We start from the raw sequence: 20212 nt of genomic DNA, 5'->3' as shown, positions 1-20212 counted from the left end.
TGGAAGGCTGGCTAGATAGCGGAGAAAACTGGTTTAGTAAAATGTTGATAGAATTTCGGTGGTGGGTATAAGACGGTCACGTTAAAATTTGTTTAACTTGTTGTTGTTGTTCAGTTGCTAGGTCGTGACCAACTCTTTACAACCCCATGGACTGCAGCACACCAGGCTCCCCTGTCCTTCAGTATCTCCCAGAGTTTGCTGAAACTCACCTTCATTGAGTTGGTGATGCCATCCAACCATCTCATCCTCTGTCGTCCCCTTCTCCTCCTGCCTTCAATCTTTCCCAGCAACAGGGTCTCTTCAAATGAGTCAGTTCTTCGCATGAGGTGTCCAAAGTATTGGAGTTTCAGCTTCAGCATCAGTCCTTTCAATGAATATTCAGGGTTGATTTCCTTTACAATGGTTTGATCTCCATGAAGTCCAAGGGATTCTCAAGAGGCTTCTCTAACACCACAGTTCGACAGCATCAATTCTTCAGCTCTCAGCCTTCTTTATGGTCCAACTCTCATTTCCATACACAACCACTGGAAAAACCATAGCTTTGACTAGATGGACCTTTGTTGGCAAAGTAATGTCTCTGCTTTTTAATATGCTGTCTAGATTGGTCAAAGCTTTTCTTCCAAGGAGCAAGCGTCTTTTAATTTCATGGCTGTAGTCACCATCTGCAGTGATTTTGGAGTCCAAGAAAATAAGGTTTTTTATTTTTGGATCCCCCAAAAATAAAGTCTCTCACTTTTTCCATTGTTTCTCCATCTATTTGCCATGAAGTGATGGGACCGGATGCCAGGATCTTGGTTTTCTGAATGTTGGATTTTAAGCCAACGTTTTCACCCTCCTGTTTCACTTTCATCAAGAGACTCTTTAGTTCTTTGCTTTCTGCCATAAGGGTGATGTCATCTGCATATCTGAGGTTACTGATATTTCTTTCAGCAGTCTTGATTCCAGCTTGTCAGTCATCCAGCCCAGCATTTCTCATAATGTACTCTGCATATAAGTTAAATAAGCAGGGTGTCAATAAATAGCTTTGACGTACTCCTTTTTGCATTTTGAACTTAGCTTCATGAGAACTTTCAGAAGGAATTGTTGTGAAGAAATGTCTCCTGCCTCCACTTCCCTCACCCCTTACATTATCCCCATGCAACTAGTGTGGTGTTTCCAATGCAGGAAATCAGACCATGGTTCTCCTGTGCTCAAAACCCTTCCTCAGCTTTTGTTTATTTCTTAGGCTGCATCTTTCATCACTTGCTCCATCAATTTTTCCGCCATAAAAACACCAAAATATTTTTAGTTTCCTGTATCTTTACATGTTCTTTACACCTCCGATGGCAGAAAAGTCTAGTTTCATCCAGTTTACATTTCCCCCTTTTTCTAAGTAAAACATTTTCCAGTTTTTATCTGGGGATATGGCCATATAGAAATACACACTACATTTCTCAGCCTCCCTTACAGAGAAGTGTGACCATGTGATGTTTAAGGAGAGGAAGTATTGATCACAACTTCCGGGAAGTATCGCTAAAGGTAGAGGACACAGCGTCTTCACCTTTTTTGACTTCCTGCTGGTTGGAATGATGATGTGATGACTGGACGCGAGCAGCCATTTTGGATCAGGAGGTGGAGACCATGTGTGTAATATGACAGAGCTACTGAAGTAGACTGGGGCTGGAGTCCTGACATGTTATGGGTCCACCAACCCTGGACCACTACCTCTGGACTTCTATATGAAAGAGAAACGAATATTCTCTTGTTAACGCCATGTTTCTTTGGATTTCCTGCCACCCTCAACCAAAACTTAGTCCTTAAACACCAACGTTCATGTCCTTGAGTATTTTAGTCCTTGTGCTTGGAATATTCTTTCCTCACTTTGCTCCAACCCCTGTTGATTCTTCAAATTCCTACCTAGACATCACCTTCTTTGTTGCATGCTCCTTGATGGAATTAATAATTTCCTCCTTTATGATTCCTTTGCATCTTGCTTCACAGGGAACAATTATTGAGCTCTTACTGTGTGCCAGGCACTACCTTGAATCCTACGCGTGCACTCTTCTTTGAATCCTCATGAGGACATTTGAGATAGGTAATTATTTTCAAAGTTCCCATTTTACAGATACAAAAACAAAAGCCCTGAAAAGTGATGAAACCGTCCCCGGATCACAAGCACAATACCTGATGGAGCCAAGCCTCGAATCCAGGTGTCTGATTCCAAAGTCTTTACTCCTATGCGGAACTGCCTCTGTTTCTGCCCCTGTCACACAGTGCTGTCACCATCTGTTTACACATGCCTTCCTCCCATTCCCTCTAAAGCTCAAGGAGGATTGATTCTCACCCTGGTCTCCTTGGGGTGCAGCACAGAACCTGGCATTCAGTGAGCACGAGCGTTTGTGGAACTGGAATGTCAGTTCTAAGTCCCCCATTCAAAACCTCCTGCTTGGGTGCAGGAGGACCTGGGCAGGGAGGGGTCTTACAGCTCCCACCCCCGTAGCACTCCTTTCCTCTGAACTCTTTGGGCTTTGCATACACAGCTCACTATTTCTGCTTAGGAGGCCCTGCCGTTAAGACCCAGTCCAGCTGTCACCTATGCCAACAGGTCTTCTCCATGTGGACCTGGGGGGCCACCTTCTCACTTGCCTATAGCTCTTTGTTCAAATCTCTGTTGTGTTTCTAATCCCCCTCGTACGTTTCCTTCCCCCCAACTTTGAGGTCCTTGAGAGCACGGACCATGGCCTATTTAAATAACGTGGAAAGCCAGTCTTGGTGGGTGCCAGGAAAGTAAAGGTGGAAAAAAATCCCATCTGCCTGCCGGCCGGCTGGCTAGACAAACAAAAGAACACAGTGAGCGGGGCGGAGCCAGGGATGGAGGCTTTTCTCCTCGCCGCCACTAGATGACAGCAGGGCCTCCTGATTGTTGGCCTCCCAGTGCACTGTCTTTGCCTTCACCTCCAGGAACCTGGATGGACTCAGTTCAATAAAACAATTCAGAGTTTATCGAACTGGCTCTTTGGTAGGGGTTTGCAGAATCCCAGGTTAGACCAGTTCCTATCTGTGAAGCACAAATTCTGAAACCAGACTGCCCAGCTTTGAATTTCGTGCTTGGCCCGTTTCCTAGCCCTGTGACCTTGGGCAACTTAATATCACTGTGCCTCTCTCTCCCTTTGTGAAGAGTGGGGCTTAGAAAAGTGTCTATCCTGAAACGCTGGAAAGCAACTCTGCTTCTGTTTCTTTTTCTTAAGTGTCCATTGCAAAGGGCTCCTGGGAGGGGTCTTAAGGCCAGTGTGTCTGTAGCTTTTACATCCCTACCTGTGAAGAAGCTCACAGGGTAGGAATGGGGTGCTGCACCCCGAAGCAGAGAGAGCCGAGAAGGCTGCATCCATGTTGGAGCCCAAGGTGAGGAGGAAGAGGGCACACCTGCTGGGAAAGGGGTGGCATGGGGAGGGGGGATTCTTGGAGGGGGAGCTATTTCTGTGAGATCCACCAGGACAGAGGGAGGGCGGACTAATGAGGGAGGGGCAGCATGGGGGTGGTGCTGGACTCCTACAGATGACAGGTAGGAGGAGGGGCTGGGGGGGTGACTCTAAGCCTCAGAGGCTGGGGGTGTAGGGTGAGGGCAGGAAGGAAGGCAGGTGACCCTGGGCTACACCTGTCGACTGGGATATTGGGCTCTGGTCCCTGCCAGCCCTCCTCCAATAAGCCCCTCTGGGCCTCCAGGGAGAGGAGGGAGGAGCCTTGCCATATAAACTGTATTTTTAGTTCCCTGTGCCTCTCCCCAGCTGCTATAAGACACCTCTCCCCACCCCCAGCCCACTTGGCTGAAGGCTCCAGAAGGACAGCTGGGCAGAAGGGGAGACGTGGTCAGTGCAAGGGCTGCTGGTGGGGGCTGGGAGGAGGGCGGGCCTTGGGGGGTCTGGGGCCAGCTGTGGAGGGTCCTCAAACTCATGCATGACCTCAGCAGATCCTGCAGGCTCCAGGCCCCAGCCCTGCTCTGAGTCTCGTCTGGCACTGGTCCGGGAGGCAGACTCTGCCAGGAAGGAGCAAGCTGAGCTGGAAGTGGGTGGGAGGCGCTGCCTGGGCTGGCCTCCAAAGGGGCGGCTTCGGGGAGGAGGAGGAGGAGGTGGAGGAGGAAGGGGGGTGGCCAAGATTGAGGGGACCTACAGCTTTGAAGATCCAAAATGTTCTTTCTCGCCATCTTTGGTTCCCCACAGTGGAGTCTTAAAGTGTAACACCTCTTCCCTCCCCCAGATTCACTGGGGAGGGGCCGCGGGGGGCCGGGGGCAGGGGGAGGGGGGACGGCGAGGTGTGAGCTGTTAGCTGGGTTCATGAATTCCCAGGTCACCTTTGAAAGAGAGTTTGGTGCACAGTCATCTGGGCCTCAAACTTGTGCAGGGGGAGCTGGAAGCCCCTTGCTAGAGAGTTCTGAGTATGTAAGTGAGGAGAGGTGGGAGTCACTGGGAGCAAGGTGGAGAACAGCCTTTTTTGACTAGACAGGCTCCTGGCTTACCTTGCCAGCAGAGGGCATTCAGTTAAAAAGCCCTGGGGATGTGTAGTCTGGACAAGAAAAATCTTAGGTGAGCCTGAAACTTCTTTCAGCTAGTTCTCTACATTCCCAAGGAGCACCAGAGAGCCAGGACAAGGGAGTGAGCTTGACAACAAGGCATACTTTGGTTTTTAGAAAGTGAATTCGCTGCTCCTAGAAGTATTCAAGCAGATTATGATCTGTAGGGAAAATTCCTGCATTTAGTGCAGGGGTCTCCCAACCTCTGGGATCTAAGGCCCAGTGATCTGAGGTGGAGCTGATGTAATAACAATAGAAATAAATTGCACAATGAATGTAATGCGCTTGAATTATCCCCAAACCATCCCCCCACCCCTGGTCCATGGAAAAATTGTCTTCCACGAAACCAGTCCCTAGTGTCAGGAAGATTGGGGACCGCTGATTCAGTGGGAACTTTGATACCATCTAGGCCTCTGTAAGTTTCAAGATCCTATGTCTCTACGATTCTAGATTCCTCTTTCTTTAGTTTTCTGACTCTGAATGTAGAACCCAAATTTTCAGAGGAGTGAAAGCTGAAGACTCTGGCCCTCTAGAACTGTAACTCTAGGATCTCAAGGGCCCAGAGTTTGAAGACTCGAGGATGATTCTATATGTTTCAGATTTTCCCATTCAAAGGATTCTGTGATATGAAAGGAAAGAAGAGGAAGAGGCAGGTCTCCCTCGGTGGGATCTAGTTCTGCCCCACTGGGTGTCAGACTAACTCACCTGTGTGTGTGTATACATGAGCGTGTAAGGCTGCAGAAAATTTTGCATGCAGAGGCAGCCTGGCTTTCCTATTCTGTGCCTTTCCAGTTTCCCTGCCCCAGCTATGAGAAGGCTGTCACAGGGATAATTATAGCCCCCAAACAAATCTGGCGGCTGCAGGTAGCCATAGCAACTGCTAGGTACCGCCAGTTCTGTTGTAGAGATGTGTAAGTACAAACAGATGTTGGTCCCTCCTATTAACTTTAAAGGTAAAACTTAAAAGGTTCATCAACTTCAAAGCCATGGGTTTCCATGAACTTGCCAGTTAATGAGGGTGCCTGCCAAGGGGGTGACAGCTTTATATTAAACACTTTAGTGCTGGTAACAAGTTGATGAGATTTTAAGTACTCAGGCCATCCTTGGAAAACTCTGGAGGCTGGAGATGGGACAAGGGCTGTGGATTGGGCTGTTGGTTCCAGCTCTGCCACTTACCAACTTCAGACAGGTGCCCAAGATCTCCAAGCCTTTGTTTCTGAACAGCCATGTGGGATAACAATGAGCCCTGTTCTGCCAGCCCCTCAGGGATGTGCCGAGGTTCTCAAGAGGGCACCAGGTGGAAGGTTTTTGCAAGTGGCATAGCCAGGGCTGGGGATTTAAATCAGAACCAGTGATGCTGATTCTTTCAAGGGTGGCCCCAGTGGGCCCCAGGGGTTGGTCCAGACAGGGGGCAGCTCGCTGCTGCTTCTGCTCTTCTCGCTGCTCTTCCTTCTGCACTTTCCTCCCATACTGATGGGTTCACCCTCCAGCAAGGAGCCAGGACTAGGAGCTGACACCTCAGCAAACTCTCTCAGAGTGGCCTTTCTCTTTGATCCTGAGGCTGGCACAGAGTCGGCCCTCGGTAGTGGGATGGGGAATGGACAGATGAGCAAATGCTCAGCTGGGTCTGTGTCGCGGTACATGGGCTTCCCTTGTGTGGCCCCCAGGCTCTGGTTGCAGCCTGCGTGGGCTCAGTAGTCGCAGTGTGCAGGCTCTCTAGTGACAGCGCTTGGGCTTAGCGGGCACGTGGGCTCTTAGTTCCTTGACCAAGGATCGAACCCACGTCCCCAGCATTGGAAGGCAGATTCTTTACCGCCTGACCACCAGGGTAGTCCCTTAGTTACTCATTTTACAACTGAAACTTTCACTGTGAAAGCTGAATGACTTCTGGAGATATACCAGCTCAGTGTCCTGGGTTAATATGGAACCTCACGCGTGGTTCAGGAGCACATTGTCAAGAAGGGGCCTTTGTGCTTCTGGTCTCTTTGGTTGTTAGGAGTTTGTTGACTCAATATCTAAATAGGGATCACTCAGTGATACACAAGAGGTCACACAGGAAGTGTGATGGTCATCCTTGAATTGAAATGGGAGCAGGCTTTACCAGAATCAGAATGGAGACCCAAGGTTGTTCTGGAGAAGCTCTCAGTTTGGGGGTCTTACTTGGTGCTAGCCATGGAACCCTTTCACCTAGCATTTCCTACCACATAGCCAATTCTTATCAGTCATCCCTGTTCATATTTTAAAGAGGGGGATCTGATTGGTGTAGTTAATAGACACTGGCTATTTGACAGAGCCATGCCATTGGCTGCCTCTAATTAGGTCCCAGCCTTGGTTCAATCAGCTGTGACTAGCCACGGGATTTGGGAGAGGACATGACCTCAGGGGCTGGGGCAGGGCAGTTATCTTTAGAAAGAGCTGTGTATGTAGGGCAGTCATGACTGACAGGTCCAATACAGTCCCAGGGTGGCCAGAACACCTGATGTTTATCCCTGCTGAATCTCATGGTCCACAGCTATAAAATGGGATGATGCTTTCTACCTTGCTGGGGCATTGGGAAGACTAGATTAATCCTGCCCAAGGAGGCACTTTGTAAACTGTAAAGTTCTATGGAGACCCTCAGCTATGTAAACTGAACTGTAATGTTATTCCTCTTATTTATCTCTCTCTCCTAGGAGATTGAACACCAGGATGTGTTTTATCTGGTTTGTGTCCTCAGCATGTAGCAGTTTCTAACACACAGTAGGTACCTTATAACTGTTTGTTGGATGGATGGCAGAATGGATGATGGACAGATGGATGGATGGTGGGTGAGTGGATAGAGGGGTTGATGGGTGGATGAATGGATGATGGATGGATGGATGGGAAGGTGGATGAATGAAAAATAAGGGTTGATCATTCTCTTGCCTTCCTGGGAACGCCATCCACCTTTTTAATTCAGTGAACATTTATTCAGTTCAACTTGGTATGCAGCACTGTGCAAGGCCCAAGAAACACACAGATGAAGGAAACAAAGCTCCTGCACGTGATAACCAAGTAAAGTGTTTGAGAGCATGGACTCAGGGGCCTGACTTCCTGGTTCAAAACCCAGCTCTTCCATCAGCTATGTGTGTGATCATGGCACAGCTCCTTAACTTCTCCTCCACGAGACGGGGGTGATGTCTGTATCATATAGGGCTGTCGGGAGACTAAGCAAGTTACCAAATGTAAAGTGATTAGAATAGAGCCTGGCATCTGGCAAAGTCTCTGAGTACCGGGTGCTAGGGTACTAATTGAAGAGCCAGCATGGATACAAAGAAATAGGATGCAGTGAGGTGAGCAGTGTGACAGGAACACAGCGAATAAGTGGGAAGGGCAGGCAGTTAATTGTGCCTTGAGGGGGTCCATGAAGCAAAATTTTTCAGAGGAAAATATCTGAACAGTATTTGAGCTTTCTGGGTGGAGCAGGAAAATGCAGGCTCCAAGAGGTTATGGATCTGCCTGGGTTCACCCAATTATAAGCAGGAAACCATCAAGGCTCCTTCCCACCACTCTGAAGAGTGAGAGGCATTCTGGCAAAGTGGGCTTCTAGAAGGTGGGCAAAGAGACTGCTAAGGCCAGGACAGTCCCAGGGCCACGCCAGGGTGCCTGCTGCCCTGGGCTTAGAGACGTGGCAGTTCCTCTTGGGGTAGCTGACAGCAGGGGGAGTTGGGTTTCAGGCCACTGGCATCGGCCTTAGCTGTGCCCTTTCTGTTGGCCTCTGAGAGTCCAGACAGTGGCCCAGCCTCCACCCCACTCTCCGCACACACAACCCCACCACCACCACACCCGTGACCTGAGTTGGCCTACCTCCCCACAATGGCACCTGCCTCAAAATAGCTTCCATGTGAGGGCTAGAGAAAGGAAAAGATTAGACCCCTGCATGAGAGAGGGGGTGAGGGGGAGGGAGAGAGAGAGTGAACAAGCTGTCAGGTGATCCCTGTCAAGCATTTGGGAAGGTATAAAATCCCTTTGGGGCCAGGCAGCCTCAAACCCCAGCTGTCGGAGACAGAACACCCAGTCAGTCCGCCCTTGTTCTTTTTCTCTTCTTCAGACTGCGCCATGGGGCTCAGCGACGGGGAATGGCAGTTGGTGCTGAATGCCTGGGGGAAGGTGGAGGCTGATGTCGCAGGCCACGGGCAGGAGGTCCTCATCAGGTAAAAGGAAGAGATCCCACTGCCCCCATCACCTCCTTCCTCAAGGTCAAGAATGTTTGCCTGCAAGGTGGAACGTTTGCCCCCGGGGTTGACCAGTTGGCTGCTGTGTTAATTAACTTTGTTAAACCCCCTATTTGGTTCTCCTTTGTTTTTATGTGTCAGAGGTTGGAATCAGGAAAGCAGATTCATTTCACACCTGTGCTAGCAGCTGGGAGGAGCTTTAATGATCAAATCCTTGATGCTTAGAGCCCACCAGGAGGAATCCTAAAATTATAGCTAGAATTAACAAGAAAGGTCTGAGAGGTCTTTCTCACCTCACCTAATGGATGAGGACCCAAAGGACCTAAGAAGGGAAGGATGACCCCAGAGTCACAAGTTCATTAAAGTCTGTAAAATGCCAAGGATTAAGACACGGCCTTCAAGATGAGATATGGAGTTCTACACCTGGCTCTGCCGCCGAGCTGTTGTGTGACCTTTGGGAAAGCACACAACCTCTCTGAGCCTCAGCTTCTTCTCCTATCAAATGGGAGGGGGGAATCCTAATACCTACATTATACAGTAGAAGTAAGAATTAAATAAGATGCTGCATCTAAGGAGCCCAGCATAGTTCCTGGCATAGAGTGAGTTCCAAAAGATGTCAGTAACTCTTGGAGATGAAGCTTAGAATTGGGCCCTTTAAAGTATAATAATTATAATAGTAATTATTATTACTGTGTTGGGTCTTTGTTGCTTTCTCTAGTTGTGGTGAGCCGGGGCTCCTCTTCATTGCCAAGCATGGGCTTCTCACTGCCGTGGCTTCTCTTGTTGGGGAACACAGGCTGTAGGTGCAGGAACGCGGGCTCCGTGGTTGCGGCTCTAGGGCTCTAGAGCCTGGGCTCAGTAGTTGTGGTGCGTGGGCTTAGTTGCTCGGCGGTATATGGGATCTTTCCAGACCAGGGATCTTTCCAGACCATGTCTCCTGCAGTGGCCGGCAGAGTCTTACCCATTGTGCCACCACAGAAGTCCCTAATCCTGACTTTTGATGTTGGGTGTGTCTTTTGAAGGCTCGGAATAATCTCCAAGCACATCTTGCCTTCTTTAGCAAGGGATTCCTGAATAAAGAACACCCTTCCGCCCCCCGCCCCCAAATTCTGAGTTTTGTAAGCAGAGGATGGCTTGTGGTTCAGAAATGTTCCCATTGCCGTCTTCCCCAAGTGGTGATAGACTCCCCTCTCCTCCTGGTCCTTTCTCATGCTCTGGGCAGCACGAGTCAAAAGCGTACATCGACATTTGTGCACCTGGGAAGAGCTGGGCCCTGGTTGCCATGAGTGAATGGATTGTCCTTCACGCTTTTTGGATGAGTTTCTCCTTCTTTATGAGTCAGAGCAGGTTTTCCTCTCCCATTTAGACACCCTTTCAGCCTCCCTCAGGCTTCACCCATTTCCAGCTCCCATGTCTGGGAGAATGACCCAGACATAAGCTATAAGCTCTATTATCTGGAGTTTCAGCCCTTAGTGGCCCATGCCAAAAACACATGAGAAAGGATGGTCAAGTTCCCTGTTGAATCTAACTGGCATCTGGGGGGTTTCCTTTGTGTCTTTCTCCTCTTACGCCTCTGTCAGTTGGCTACTGGCACTGCAACAGGTCCCATTTGACTGGACAGAAGACTCTCCAAAGCAGGCATCACCTCCTCAGCGCTCCCTTTGCTGTGTGACCTTGGACAAGTCACTAACCCTCTCTGGTCCCATTTCCCTATTTGTTGAGTGGAGGGATTGCCTTCATGGTCTCTGAGATCCCTGCCCACCCTCATGCCTTGGCATTCTTTGAGTCCTTGATCCTGCCTTGCTTTTGGAGAGGAGGCAGGGTAGCTGGGTGGGAGACCAGTTTGCCAAACAGGAGTCTTTCCCAGGTGACCTGGGGGCTGTCAGCCCTAAGTCAGTGACTTGGAGGTCTGGAAGGAGACTTGGGGTATTGTATCATGGGAGAAACAGCCCCTCCCTTCCCAGGGTGGATCAGAGAAAACTGCCAGGGGCCAGGAGCCAGGGGCGAGACGTGATGCTGGAGACTGCTGACCCCTGGCAGGCCCGAGAGCCTGATGCTCCATCACGTCTTAAGCTGAAGACATGCAGAAACCACGCCGACAGCTTCTGCCTCTTGGTGTTTGGGGGCCAAGGACAAAGAGAAAGGAATGCTGACTCCCAGGGTGCCCTGTGAGAAATGACCTTGTGATTTTGGTCCAGATGCCGAACCTGGGCTTTCTTACTCTTCTTGAAAAGGTCATTTCTCCCACTCCTCTGGTTATGACAGATAGCAAATTCTGTTCAGTCTGTTAATAAAACTCTGAGGGCTTCATTGCAAGTATGTGATCATTATGTCCTAGAACATAATAGCTGGAAGGTCAGTTGCAGAGTCTGGCTCCAGGAAACGGGGATTTTTAGGAGGGCGGAAGCAGCGGAAGAGGGCTTTGGGCCCCTGCCTTTCCTTCTTTTCCCCAGATCTTTTCTGCTTTATTTATTTTTGCATTTGAGCAAAGGATTTCAAGGCCATGAAAAACTGGGAAGTCACTGCTGGTGGCCAGTATGTCTCATGTCTCCAGGAGAAAACATGGCTCAAGAGTCCCAGTCAACCAGTGGCAGCTACAGACAGAACCCAAGATGCCCAATCCCAGTGATGACGATGATGGTGGTGAGGATGGTGATGATGGAGCTGGTGAGGATGACGGAGGGGATGATAGAGGAGATGATGGTGATGATGGAGTTGGTGAGGATGATGGAGGGGATGATGGTGGTGAGGATGGTGATGATGGAGTTGGTGAGGATGATGGAGGGGATGATGGAGGGGATGATGGAGGAGATGATGGTGACGATGGAGCTGGTGAGGATGATGGAGGGGATGATGGTGGTGAGGATGGTGGTGAGGAGCTGGTGAGGATGGTGGTGAGGAGCTGGTGAGGATGATGGAGGGGATGATAGAGGAGATGATGGTGATGATGGAGTTGGTGAGGATGATGGAGGGGATGATGGTGGTGAGGATGGTGAGGATGGAGCTGGTGAGGATGACGGAGGGGATGATGGTGGTGAGGATGGTGACGATGGAGCTGGTGAGGATGATGGAGGGGATGATGGAGGAGATGATGGTGACGATGGAGCTGGTGAGGATGATGGAGGGGATGATGGTGGTGAGGATGGTGAGGATGGAGCTGGTGAGGATGATGGAGGGGATGATGGTGGTGAGGATGGTGAGGATGGAGCTGGTGAGGATGATGGAGGGGATGATGGAGGATATGATGGTGACGATGGAGCTGGTGAGGATGATGGAGGGGATGATGGTGAGGATGGAGTGGTGAGAATGACGCAGATGGTGATGGTGATAGTGGCCTAGAGATTTTGATGAGGACAGCAAATATGTATATATATTACACACTGATTGCTAGGCCCTGTGTTAAGTGTTCCTGTATATTAACTCATTTCAGCCTCACAATAACCTCATGAGGTAGACATTATTATAGTCTCCACGTTTAACAGAGAGGTTAAGTGACTTGCCTGAAATCCCAAGGCTGGAGTTCAAGCCCAGCAGCCCGGATCAGCACGCCCACTCTTGAACCCTATGCCACATCGTCCCACAGTCTCAGCACACTAGAGATGTGTTCCCACCCTCATCTGGCTCTTGGGTTCTAGAGCAGAGAAGAATTTATGCAGGCCTGGGAGTGTCTTCCATCTTTCATGTGGGTGTCTGGTTGGGTCTCAGCTCAGAGCACAGCTGGGAACTGGCCTCCTTTCCCACTGACCTGTAATAAACTAGGCAGGTTGATGATAGGATTGAGGATGAAAGCACAAGGCAAGTGCGTGCTTCTGAAACACTGGAAGAAAAACGCCCCCCATGCCCCCACCCACCCATTTCTACAGGGTGAAGGTCTTCCAGCTGCTCATTTTCTGAGTTGCCACTGTCACAAGTTCCCAGGTAGGGCTTTCTGTGGCTTCCCAGGGACTCCCAGCTGCCGGCCTTGGGGGCAGTGGAGGGAGGCAGCTATAGGAAAAGATCTGGTGGGCATTCAGGAGCCAGGTTTTTCTGCAGTGTTAGAGTAAATCTGGAGCTCCCTCTCTGGCTGACAAGTGCTAAGAGTGTAGGGTGAGGTCCAGGTTGGAGGGGTCAAGCCTTAGAACTTGGAAGCTGAGAAATAAACTTTTTGGTTTACAGATAGTTGATCCAAGACCCAGAGGAGCTGAGTGACTTTTTCAACATCACAGAGCAGAGCAGAGCAGAGGCAGAACTGGGGCCAGAACCCAGCTTTCATAATTCTCAGTGCTTAGTCTCTTCCCCAGACATCCGGGGGTCTCCCAAGATGTCTCAGACCCCTGGCGGCCTTGGGTCCCAGGTCCTCGGTCCTCTTCTTCCCCAGAGAGTCTCCCTCCAGTGTCCCGACCTTCACCTGTGGGTTCTGGGTCTTGCATCTGTCAGGCAGGAGTTCAAGGATCATTGTCACCAGATAATAATAGTCAGGATCTCAGGGACCCTGGGGTGAAAGGTGCTGGAGATGAGCTGTCAGTGATGTAGAAGGGTTGGCCAGGGCCCCAGATGAAGTAGTGACATCGAGCATGGCTGTGGGCAGCACTGGGTGTTCTGGAAAGGCAGGGGGGACACGCCCCTGGGGGAAGGGGGCGCTCCCTGTCTGGGCTATGCCCTGTGTATGTATGTGTGTGTGTGTGTGTGATTGCATGAGCACGCATGTGATTGTGGGTATATGCTGTGAGATACTTGTGCACACTGGAGTGTGTCCACAGTTAGGTTTAAGGGTGTTCCAGAGCCAGGAAACTGCAAAAGAGAAAGCTTTCAAGGAACTGAAGCCATCAGACAAGAGGAGGAGAAGTCCAGCAGACAGGGTCACTCTGGCAGAGGTTTCCCGGTGCAACACAAAAGAGAGAGCATGAATTATGGAACCATCTGTGTGGGTTCGCGTCTGGCTCTGCTACTGACTAGACATGTGACCCTGGACAAGTCACCTACCTCTGCAGCCTTCCCTTTGCCCATGAGCAATGGGGAAAATCTCTCCTTCCTCCCCGTGGCAGGTACAACTCCCTTTAATGATTCCCACCTTTCTGCAGAATGAAAGACTGAAGTCTGAGGCAACAGGTGACTCCTCGGATCACTGCGGCCAGCTCCCTGGGTCCCTGGCAGGAGTGGGGACCTGGTCTTTGGCAGATGGCTCCCACCGGAGATTCTCACTGTCAGTCCTGTGAGAGGCCTGGGAAGAACAGGGAGGCAGAGCAAAATAAGCAAGAGCTTTCTGAGCCTGAGAGCTGTTCAGACTAGAAAAGCTGTCACAGGAAGTAGTGAGCCTCCTGGAGCTGGAGGTATTTAAGTGGCCAAAGGATGATCCTCGGGCAGAAAGCTGCAGAGATGGTCCCCTGCATCGACTACATTTTGAGTCACTCAGATCTGATTTCAGCCTGGCTCGTCTGCACCCCGGCTATGTGATATTGAGCTAGGACCTCATACTCCTCAGCCTCTGTTCCCTCATCTGTAAAATAGGGATAATACATCCCCAAAGGGAAGTGCAAGTGCAGAGCCTAGCATGGGCCTGGCACACAGCACATGCTCCACAAATCCTTTAGCCCCCGTGCTCCTCCCTGCTCCACTGTGACACCGTCTAGTCATCTTTGCTCCCAACAACTTAGAGCAGATGGGGGTGAGGCCAGGTACCACGCACATGTTTTTTCTTCCAGATTTTTACAGTAACAATGAAGCAGATGATGATGCTAAAAATAGTAATAGCAAGCATTTATAGGACACTTCCTGTGTGGCCCTCAGCCTATACCATCTCATTCAATTTAATTCTCACCCTTCTATAAGGAGGGACTCGTTATCCCTATTCCTTGGATGGGGAGACTGAAGCATAGAGACTGAAGCTAGCACAGAGACTGAAGCTAGCAACTGGGAAGGTATGGATTTGAACTTGAGTCTGGCCACCTCCTGACCGCTGTGTCTAACTCAAGCCCTCCTTGTACCCCCCAGGCTCTTCACAGGTCATCCCGAGACCCTGGAGAAATTTGACAAGTTCAAGCACCTGAAGACAGAGGCTGAGATGAAGGCCTCCGAGGACCTGAAGAAGCATGGCAACACCGTGCTCACGGCCCTGGGGGGTATCCTGAAGAAGAAGGGTCACCACGAGGCGGAGGTGAAGCACCTGGCCGAGTCACACGCCAACAAGCACAAGATCCCTGTCAAGTACCTGGAGGTGAGTGGTGGGGCCTGAGTGGCTGGGAAGATGGAAGGGGAGACCTCGAAGACCTGAGATTCGGGTTCAAGTCCCAGCTCAGTTATAACTTGCTGGGTAACCTATGCTGTTCCTCTTTATCCCCAGTTTTCTCATCTGTAAAGTGGGCTGCTACCCACTTGGCCTTCTTCCTGGGTCATTGAGAGTAAGCATACTTTTCCCCCAAATGAGTATCTTGTTATCAAGGGAGAAGTGGCTGTGAAGTACACAGCTTGCATTCTGTCCACGGGTGGGCACCACTACCCCACCCTCTCAACAGATGAGGAAACTGAGGCAGAGAGAGCTTAAGCAGCTTGCCCCTGGTCACAGAGGCACCAAATAGCAGGACCAGGATTCAGACTAGGTCTCTATTCCTCCAGAAACCCAGCTCCTAGTCTCTGTGCCACTGCAAGTCGGACATACACAGGACTCATGTGGCAGGAGTTCCGTAGCTGGGGCTTGATTCTGGGTGGGAATTATTAGTTCTAGCATCTTTACGGATGAAGAGAGGGCGCCTCAGGTGTCCGAGGCATAAGCAATTGGCTTGAATCTCCTGTGACGGACTGAGAAGTTGGGTGGGCTGGGGAGAGTCTGAGTTTCAAGTCCTGTGTCCAGACCTAGTGGGAGGAGGGATGTGGCAAGAAGGAGAACTAGGGAACTGGTGAATAGAGGGCCCTGGGGCTATCACCCCTGAGGATGGGGGCCACAGGCAGTTTGGTGCAGCAGTGAAGGTGCGGTTAGCCATGATAACTTCCGGTTAGGATGGGCTATGAGAAGCAGTTTGCATGGGTCATGGCATGGAACTTTCACGATCACCTCCATGAGCTTAGGAACTGCATTCAGTGTTGTCTTTTTCTTTCATGAAAGAAGTTCAGAGGTCAGGAGCCCAGAGCTGGTGTGGGAGCCCCATAGGTACTAGGGATGCAGGCTCTTTCTGTGTAGGCATCCTTGGCATAAATATGGTGTCTACCCTCAAAGTTGACTCATGGCCCAAGAGTAGCTGCTAGAGCTCCAGCCTTCTGGTCCATATTTCAAACAGAGAGCAGGAGGAAGAGACAAAGGCTCTCTTTTGAGAAACCCCAGGCATCTCACCCAACAGTGTTATTTACATCTCATTGTCCAAAAGTTAGTCATGAGATCACGTCTATCTGTGTGGAAAGCTGGGAAACATGGTCTATTGCCACTCCAAAGACAAACTAGTGTTCTCTTACAAGGAAGAAGGTGAAAATGGCCATTGGGCAGGTAAATAGCATTCTCTTCCCCAGGCAGGGACTCTTCTCATTCCCATTTTACTGATTTGGAAACAAGACTCAGAGAGGTTGAGTAGCTTGCCCCCAGTCACACAGCTTATAAGCCAGGAGGGACAGTCTGATCTATGTTACTCTGGAACGCATGCTCTTAATTCCTGATGGTACAACGTCTCCCATGAGCAACTGCTGTCACCATCGTCTTCTGTCCCATCATCTAGCTCCCCTACCTGCTCTCCCAATGGTTACTGTGAAACTGTTAGCTGCTCAGTCATGTCTGGAGAAGGCAATGGCACCCCACTCCAGTACTCTTGCCTGGAAAATCCCACGGATGGAGGAGCTTGGTGGGCTACAGTCCATCGGGTCGCACAGAATCGGACATGACTGAAGCGACTTAGCAGCAGCAGCAGTCGTGTCTGACTCTTTGTGACCTTCTGGACTGTAGCCTATCAGTCCAGCCTCTGTCTATGGAATTCTCCAGACAAGAATACTGGAGTGGGCTGCCATGCCCTCCTCCAGGGGATCTCGAACCCAGGTCTCCTGCATTGTAAGCAGATTCTTTACCCTCTGAGCCACTGGGGAAGCCCCACCTGCTCTCCCACATCACACACAAACAATTCTGCCTGCCCATCTGAGCATCACAGACATGAGGAACAGTTCCTGCCCCTGGGATTCTGCACAAGTGGTGGTTTTGCCTCCCTGTCTTCTCTCGGCAAATCCCTGTTCATTCTCCAAGGCCCAGCTCAGAAGTCACCTCTTCAGTTCTGGCCCACGAGGCAGTCAGCTGCTCCACCTGCCAGCCCTCCCCAGCAAAGGCATTTATTCCAGCCCTGCCGTGGCGCCTGCCGGCTGTATTGTAATTTATCTCTTTATCCAGCTGTCTCCTGGGTGGGACAGGAGCTCCTCAAGGTCAGACCCTGGCTTCTTCCATATCTGAACCCCAGTGACAGGCAGGGGGCTCACAACCCAGCTTGAATGATGGATCTCGTCTCCAGGGATGAGCAGACAGGTTTAGAGAGAAACCAGTGCGGTCTAGAAATAGGACTACCAGCTAGCAGACTAGAACCAGGTCTACTTAAAATAAGTTTGAAAAGAAAGTGGAAGTGAAGTCACTCAGTCGTGTCCGATTCTTTGCGACCCCATGGACTGTAGCCCATCAGGCTTCTCCATCCATGGAATTTTCCAGGCAAGAGTACTGGAGTGGGTTGCCATTTCCTTCTCCAGGGAATCTTCCTGACCCAGCGATCGAACCCAGGTCTCCCGCATTGCAGGCAGACGCTTTACCGTCTGAGCTACTGTAAAAAATAAAGACAGCACCCCGCATCTGCTGTTCCCCTCACCATGGAACCTTTGTCCTGTTCTTCATGAGAAACTGCTCCTTCTCACCCGTGAGCAAGGGGGCCCCAGTGGGTGCTGGGTGCTAAAGTCTTTTCTCAGTCTTCTAGCTGCCTCAGCCCACAATTTTGTAAGTATTAGTGACTCAGAAGTTGACTCAGGAAAGGCTGAATTGAGGGACCCAATGGGGTCAGGATCTCGCTCTTACATGTGAGGTCATCCATGGAGGTCAGGGTGGAACTGGGCCTGGAACCTGGGTCTCCAAGTTCTTGCTAGGTCAGTTCATCCCCTCACTTGGCTTTGTTATGTTTATGACATTAAAAGGGAATTAAACACATGTTCCATTTGATGCCCAGCAGTAGGTGTTTGTGGCGCTGTCCCGGTTTCTGAGCCAAGCAGGATTTACTAGGTGTTGACATTTGTGCTTCTGAGGCTGCTCTGCACGTGCTCCCCTCACCCCTACCCATCAGCTTTTGGCCACTTGTACCCTGGATGCCAGAGAATATGAACAAACCCACCAGTGGTGGCCTCTCTCTCCCTGGCTCTGGCTGTTGTTTGTCCACAGTCCCCTGGGTGCAGATTCCAGCTCTCTCATCCCCTTGCAACATGACCTCAGTCTGGGCCTCTGTAAAATGACACCCCTTGTTCACAGGCCATGGCTGAAATTGGCATCAAATCTTTCTGAACTGTTGAAAAAGCAAGTCGCTTCTTACTATATAAGGTTGCTCAGTCCCTTAAAGCAGCCCTGTGCTGTGGCGATGTTTGTGCCCATCTTTCTGGGCATGACAATGTGGATGGTAGAGCCAACGGTGACGGTGAGGCTGCTGTAACATATTATCAGTCTTGGGCCCGAGCATGGACCTGGTCCCTTTCCGCTTCCTCTCTCTCCTTCCCTTCCACCAATGCTTCTGAGGACCAGCTCCATGCTTGGTGCAGAAAATAAGATGTTCTGACCACCCTCCCCCACCATCCCTCCAAAAGGCTACTGAAAGAGATCACCATCCTAAGCCATTAAATGCAAAAATTAAATCCACACTCAGGGAAGTATTTTCTAGACTTTATGATTGCAAAATCCTGGATTAAAACCATGTAATAGGTTGGGTCCTCATCCTGAGCTGAACCTCCAGTACCTTGGCTATCTGATGTGGAGAGCCAACTCATGGGAAAAGACCCTTATGCTGGGAAAGATTGAGGGCAGGAGAAGGGGGCAACAGAAGATGAGATGGTTAGATGGCATCATTGACTCAATGGATGTGAGTTTGAGCACATGCAGGGAGATAGTGAAGGACAGGGAAGCCTTGCGTGCTGCTGTCCACGGGGTTGCAAAGAGTCTGACAGGACTGATGACTGAACAATAAAACATCCTGAACATAGTAGAGGGGCGTAGTGTGTGTGCATGCTAAGTCGCTTCAGTCATGTCCAACTCTGTGACCCTAGGGACTGTAGCCCATCTCTGTCCATGAGAGTCTCCAGGCTAGAATCCTGGAGTGGGTTGCCATGCTCTCCTCCGGGGGATTTTCCCAACCCAGAAACTGAACCCATGTCTCCTGCATTTCCAGCATTGCAGGCGGATTCTTTACTCTGAGCCACCTGGGAAGCCCCTGGTTGGGGGTGGGGGTAGCCAACCCACCAAGCCATGTGACTGTGGCCACAAGCCCAAGGCCTGACCTTTCCTCCTCTGTATTAAGATGGGCCTCTATTATCCCATCTGTACTTGTCTCATGGGTTGTGGGGATTAGAGGAGTTAATCCATGGAGACCACTCAGTAGTGTGCCTGATATATAATAAGTGCTCAGTAAATGGCCCCGCAATAAAGCAAAGCTGGGGCTGGGGCTGATTCCCATCTGGCTCCTGGCTTGTCCTGCCGTGACCAGCACCCCTCTGCTCCTGCCCCTGCAGTTCATCTCGGACGCCATCATCCACGTTCTGCATGCCAAGCATCCTTCAGACTTCGGTGCTGATGCACAGGGCGCCATGAGCAAGGCCCTGGAACTGTTCCGGAACGACATGGCTGCCCAGTACAAGGTGCTGGGCTTCCAGGGCTAAGCCCCACCCCTGTGCCCCTCACCCTACCCACCTGGGCAGGGCGGGCAGGGACTGACTCCCAAGTAGTTATAGGGTTTGCTTCTGAGTGTGTGCTTTGTTTAAGAGAGGTGGGTGGAAGAGGTGGATGGGTTGTGGGTGGAGGGAGCCTTGGGAGAGCCCTGGGGACCGGGTTTTCAGTGGAGGGTCATCAACTTGGGAACCAGGAGAAGCTTGACTGTGGCTGGCTGAGTTTGGGTCAAACTCAACTTTCCTTTCACCTCAATGCCAAGCCAATTCCTACCAACCCCTAAACTGACCCGCACCTTTACCCTCACCTTAAATCCCTAATCCGAGCTGTCAACATAAACTCTAGCCTAATTCTCTGACCCCATCACCTAGCCCCTTGAAGACAGCAGAGTGTTGGCTTGCCCTGAGAAGGAAGTGTGGGCCGGGTGAGACAGTCACACCCAGCCCTAGGGAGGCATGGAGGCATGGTGTCTGCAACATAATGTCCCTTCTCAGGTGGGGGAGTGACACCTGGTTTAATAAAGGATTTCTCACGTCACAGTCTCTGTCTGGTGTTTTTCATCCCTTAGAGCAGGGGTCCCTAACCTCTGGGATCTCATAACTGATGATCTGAGGTGGAGCTGATGTA

At 50.6% G+C, this 20212-nt stretch overlaps 1 protein-coding gene across 2 annotated transcripts; it reads left to right on the top strand.

The window, feature by feature from the left end:
* Nucleotides 3742-20124, top strand: MB (myoglobin). 2 transcript variants are annotated; one of them, XM_013964067.2, is made up of 5 exons: nt 3742-3845; nt 7219-7285; nt 8616-8718; nt 14710-14932; nt 19432-20124. In XM_013964067.2, exons 3-5 carry the CDS (start codon nt 8624-8626, stop codon nt 19576-19578), a joined length of 465 nt encoding a protein of 154 aa, XP_013819521.1. In that variant the 5' UTR covers nt 3742-3845; nt 7219-7285; nt 8616-8623; the 3' UTR covers nt 19579-20124. The 2 variants fall into 2 exon arrangements, with proteins under 2 accessions (XP_013819521.1, XP_005680660.1); XM_005680603.3 differs by lacking the exons at nt 3742-3845; nt 7219-7285 and adding an exon at nt 8472-8520.

The sequence above is a fragment of the Capra hircus genome, chromosome 5 (assembly GCF_001704415.2).
Source record: "Capra hircus breed San Clemente chromosome 5, ASM170441v1, whole genome shotgun sequence".
Taxonomy (NCBI): Eukaryota; Metazoa; Chordata; class Mammalia; order Artiodactyla; family Bovidae; genus Capra; species Capra hircus.
Note: the sequence above shows the minus strand (reverse complement) of the source record. Positions and strands in the feature narration are given on the sequence as shown.

What these genes read in the sequence shown, in the direction of transcription:
- MB (XM_013964067.2), top strand. Translation starts at nt 8,624, where the DNA reads ATGGGGCTCAGCGACGGGGAATGGCAGTTGGTGCTGAATGCCTGGGGG. An exon ending in GGGCAGGAGGTCCTCATCAG is followed by an intron (nt 8,719 to 14,709) that starts GTAAAAGGAAGA and finishes TGTACCCCCCAG; the next exon opens with GCTCTTCACAGGTCATCCCG. An exon ending in TCCCTGTCAAGTACCTGGAG is followed by an intron (nt 14,933 to 19,431) that starts GTGAGTGGTGGG and finishes CTGCCCCTGCAG; the next exon opens with TTCATCTCGGACGCCATCAT.